General features: G+C 48.9%; 1 protein-coding gene across 1 annotated transcript in view; it reads right to left on the bottom strand.

Moving 5' to 3' along the window:
• Positions 1–4,346, bottom strand: part of CXCL17 (chemokine (C-X-C motif) ligand 17) — a 19,402-nt gene extending 15,056 nt beyond the window's left edge. The window contains exon 1 of the mRNA XM_006761062.2: positions 4,076–4,346. Within this exon, the coding sequence (XP_006761125.1) occupies positions 4,076–4,151 (76 nt within the window). The 5' untranslated portion in view covers positions 4,152–4,346. The remainder of the gene's footprint in view (positions 1–4,075) is intronic.
• Between the last annotated feature and the right edge of the window lie 274 nt (positions 4,347–4,620).

Below are 4,620 nucleotides of genomic sequence, written 5' to 3'. Positions count from 1 at the left end.
TGCCCCCCCCCTGGGATAGAGCTTGCAACCCGGGCATGTGCCCCTGATTGGAATTGAACCCAGAAACCCTAAATCCGCAGGCCAATGCTCCATCCACTGAGCCCAACCAGCTAGGGTAAGGATTCCGTTTTATTAACTAAATAGAGGCCTGGTGCATGAAAATTCATGCACTGTAAGGGTGGTTTCAGCCCACCATGCCCCCCTCACAGTCCGGGAGCCCTCAAGGGTGGGAGGTGACCCGGCAATCAGGGGAAGATGATTCCCCCATCACACCTGTGCTGCTGCCACTGCCAGCAGCACAAGCCTTGGCTGGCCCTGGTTACCGGAGCTTCGGGCGATCAGGGTGGCTAGACAGCTGCCATCTGAGGCTTGCCTGTGCCTTGGGCCTGCCCTGGGCAGCTGAGCAGCTGACATCCAAGGTTTGCCTGCGCCTCGTGCGCAAGCCTTGACCGGCCCTGGTTACCTGAGCCATCTGAGGCTTGCCTGTGCCTTGGGCCTGCCCTGGGCAGCTGAGCAGCTGACATCCAAGTTTTGCCTGCGCCTCGTGCCAGCCCTGGGTGGCTGGGCAGCTGACATCTGAGGCTTGCCTGCACCTTGGGCCGGCCCTGGGCAGCTGGAAGCTGAGGGAATGTCTGGCTGCGTCATGCGCCTGCTGCCCCCACCCCCACCCCCAGCTGGGCTGAAAGGACTGTGGGACTCCGGCTGCACCATGCGCCTGCCATACCTTCAGTGGGGCTGAAAGGACTGGGGGACTCCGGCAGGGCTGAGGGGACTGGGTGCCACCATCTTGTGGCTATGGGTGCTGCCATCTTTGTGACAGTGTGATGGTCAATTTGCATATTACCTCTTTATTAGATAAGATACTAGTGGCCTGGTGCACGAATTTATGCACATTGAAAGGAAATTAATTAGAAGAAATATTTTAATATCGCTATTCGCCCTTTCTCTATAATAGAAATGTCAACCAAATTCATGATCGACAATGACAGATGGAAACACACGCGTGCGACTGGCGCTGGTGAGAGCTTTATATGTATCACGCATGTGCAAGTCAACTTAGCCTTTTATATATATAGAATAAACTTGCTTAATTAGACCTGCTTTCTGATTTAGCTAAATTTTTTTCAGCCCAGTGAAGCACCCCAACTTTTCTTGAGGCATGGGAAAACACTTCACAGACATTTGTTAGAAGGGTAAAATATTTTCACCTGTGTTCCTGAAACTCCAAGGAGGCTAGTCGCTAGAGAGAGGAAGCCAGGTGTTGCTACATGACATCATTAACCAGCATCCACAGCAACTGTTTCCAGGCTGGGCTGTGGGCTGCATTTTGCACCATGGGTTCTTGGCAGTGTCGGCTGCAATTTAGTGGGCTGTCACTCCAGGGTGATGGTGGGGCCTGTGTCCCACTTGGGAGAAGCCAAGTGTTGCTTTCTGGGCGCCAGGTCCAAGGTGCCGTTTTTTTCTGTGCACATCATGGCCGCTCCTGCATTGAGCGTCTGCCTCCTGGTGGTCAGTGTGCATCAAAGTGACCAGTCAGAAGGTGGGAAGGACACTTAGCATCTCTATATAAAAGCCTAAGTGACTGGTGGACCAGTAGCTATGACGTACACTGACCACCAGGGGGCATACATTCAACACAGGTGCTGCCCCCTGGTGGTCATTGTGCTCCCACAGCAGGAGCGCTGTTCAGCTGACCAACAGGCACCAGACATGAGGCTCACAGCTGGTGAGCGCTGCTGTGGTGGCACAAGCCTCTCCCACCTTCGTGTCAGCACTACCGAGCAGCAGAGGTGGCAGGCGCAGTGGGGCCAGAGTGAGCGGGAGCCTGGCACGGGCTCCGGTTCCTCCCCAGCTGCCTGCCGCATCATGCACTACTACATCCCTCAGGGGATGTCAGACTGCAGACTGGGCCCAAACCAGCAGTCTGACATCCCCTAAGGGGTCCTAGATTGCAAGAGGGCGCAGGCCAGGCTGAGGGACCCCACCGGTGCATGAATCCATGCACCAGGCCTCTAGTATATATATATTTCAGAGAGGAAGGGAAAGGGAGGGAGAGAGAGAGACATCAATAATGAGAGAGAATCATTGATTGGCTGCCTCCTGTACAACCCCCCTTTTATTGATTTCAGAGAGGAAGGGAGAGGGAGAGAGAAATAGAAACATCAATGATAAAGAGAATCATGGATTGGCTGCCTCCTGCATGCCCCCTACTGGGGATCGACCCCACAACCCCATGCATGTGCCTTGACTGGAATCAAACCCAGGACCCTTCAGTCCACAGGCCAGTGCTCTATCAACTCAGTCAAACCAGCTAGAGCAGCACAAGACCTTTTTAGGGAACAAAGTCTAGTTTAGATGGAGCATAGAGCATTTGATAGTGAGTTGGAGGGGGTGGACTGGAAAGGCAGGTTGTGGCTAGAGCTTTGTAATTATTTTTCCTTTTTTGAATATATTTTTATTGATTTCAGAGAGGAAGGGAGGAGAGAGATTTAGAAACATCAATGATGAGAGAGAATCATTGATTGGCTGCCTTCTGCACGCCCCCTCTTGAGGATCGAGCCTGCAATCCAGGCATGTGCCCTTGACTGGAATCGAACCCAGGACCCTTCAGTCCTCAGGCTGACGCTCTGTCCACTGAGCAAAACTGGCCAGGGCATGGCTGGAGCTTTGAATCCAGGCTGAGGACTCTAGGTTGAGGACTCTAACCTTGGTGTCTGCCATAGTAATGGAAAAACCTTCTCTTCCAGAATGGTGGGCTAAGCCATGGGGCCCAGTAGCCTCCAGAAAGCTCCTCTCTATAAGGAAGAAGAAATTGGGGTGGAGTCGGACTCTTATTTTGTTAATCCTCACTGGAGGATATTTTTTCCATTGATTTATTTCTAGAGAAAATGGAAGGGATGGAGGAGGGGGCAAGAGAACGAAACATCTACTCGAGAGAGACATATCGATTCATTGCCTCCTGCACCTGCCCCTACTGGGGCTGGGGAACCAGCAACCTAGGTACCTGACCTTGACTGAGAATTGAAACCATGACCCTTTGGTCTGTAGGCCAAGGCCCCAACAAGCCAGGGCTGGAGTTGAACTCTTGATTTTAGGACCAAGTTCATGCTGAGTATGTAACAAAGCTATTTAACTCAAAGTAGCCCTTGGGGAGATGATTTTCTCGAGTATAATCATCCATGAGGATGAGCTCTCTTCAGCATGGTTTTTCTGCTAAGAGCTGAATGACCGGAACTGTTTAAAAAACCCTAACCAAGACCTAACCGGTTTGGCTCAGTGGATAGATCATGGGCCTTTGGACTGAAGGGTCCCAGGATCCATTTTGGTCAAGAGCACAAGCCCCGGTTGCAGGCTCGATCCCCATTAGGGGGCGTGCAGGAGACAGCCAATCAATGATCCTCTCTCATCATTGATTTTTCTATCTCTCCCTCCCCCTTCCTCTCTGAAATCAATAAAAATATATTTAAAAATAAATAAATAAACAAATAAATAACCCTAATCAAGAGTTGCTTCAAAAGGTGAGCTGTCAGAATAGGGGTTGGTATGGCTAGCTTTTCAAATATAGATACTATCTAGTGGTATGATTTTTCTAGCTTATTACTTTGTCATTAAATTGCATTATAATTGTTGGTGGGTTGTCTAGTGCACTCTAAAGAATATAAGCAAGGACTTCCTTATTTTCTACAAATGTACAACTGCCCTCAACACCTTTACACCACTGCCACCAAGACTGGCTGTGGAGAAATTCATTATTTTGCTGGAAGAGAGATTTGGGGGAGATGTAGGAGATCAGATCTTTGCTGAGCCAATTTTTTAAATTTTTCTTTGCCAGCTACAGTTTCAGACATTTTCGTATACACTATCTCATTTGACTCTCACAACACTCTTTGGATGTAAGTACAGTTTTCTCCCTTTTGTAAATGAGGAAATAGGTATTGAGATAGGCTAACTTACCTCAAATCCTGTAGCTAAAAGGAGCTACATTTTAATGCAGGTTGTTTTTTGCCAAATTTTCTTTTTTTGTTTGCCACATCCCCCCCCCTTCCCCCTTTTATAGAAAATTAATTGTATTTACCTGGATTTGGGTTGCTAGAGACCACAGACATCAGCATTAATGGCAGCAACAGGAGAAAAGAGATTAGAACTTTCATTGCGACTGTTGGTGCTGCTGTAAATTGCTTGAAGAGGGTGTGGAAGGTTCCCACTTAGAGGCTCCGGACTTCTTGGGATGACTCAGGCCACCGTACTTGGCTTGTTGGTTTGTGCTTTAATCCTAGGCCAGTGTTCCCATTTGAGGAGAACAGGTAAGTGACGCTGGCTGTTAGGTAACAGGTTGGACCATGTGCTTTACGGGAATCTGGGAGGTAAAACTGGCCAAACAAAAGACATGAAGCATTCTTAAGAATTTAAGAAGTAACTGATAACTTGGCAACTATCCTTGTTCCCTCCCCTCCTCCCTCCCACCTCCATACCTCTTAGTGTGATATGATTTCTTCCTTAAGTCTTTTTGCTCCTGCGAACTTCCTTATACCTTCCAGAGACTCTACTAGCTTAATATCTGGTAGGAAAGTGAGTATGCAGGGTTGGCAGAAGAGAGGATGACAACGTTTGTTTCTCCTC

The sequence above is a fragment of the Myotis davidii genome, unplaced genomic scaffold (genome assembly GCF_000327345.1).
Source record: "Myotis davidii unplaced genomic scaffold, ASM32734v1 scaffold1577, whole genome shotgun sequence".
Lineage (NCBI taxonomy): Eukaryota > Metazoa > Chordata > Mammalia > Chiroptera > Vespertilionidae > Myotis > Myotis davidii.
Note: the sequence above shows the minus strand (reverse complement) of the source record. Positions and strands in the feature narration are given on the sequence as shown.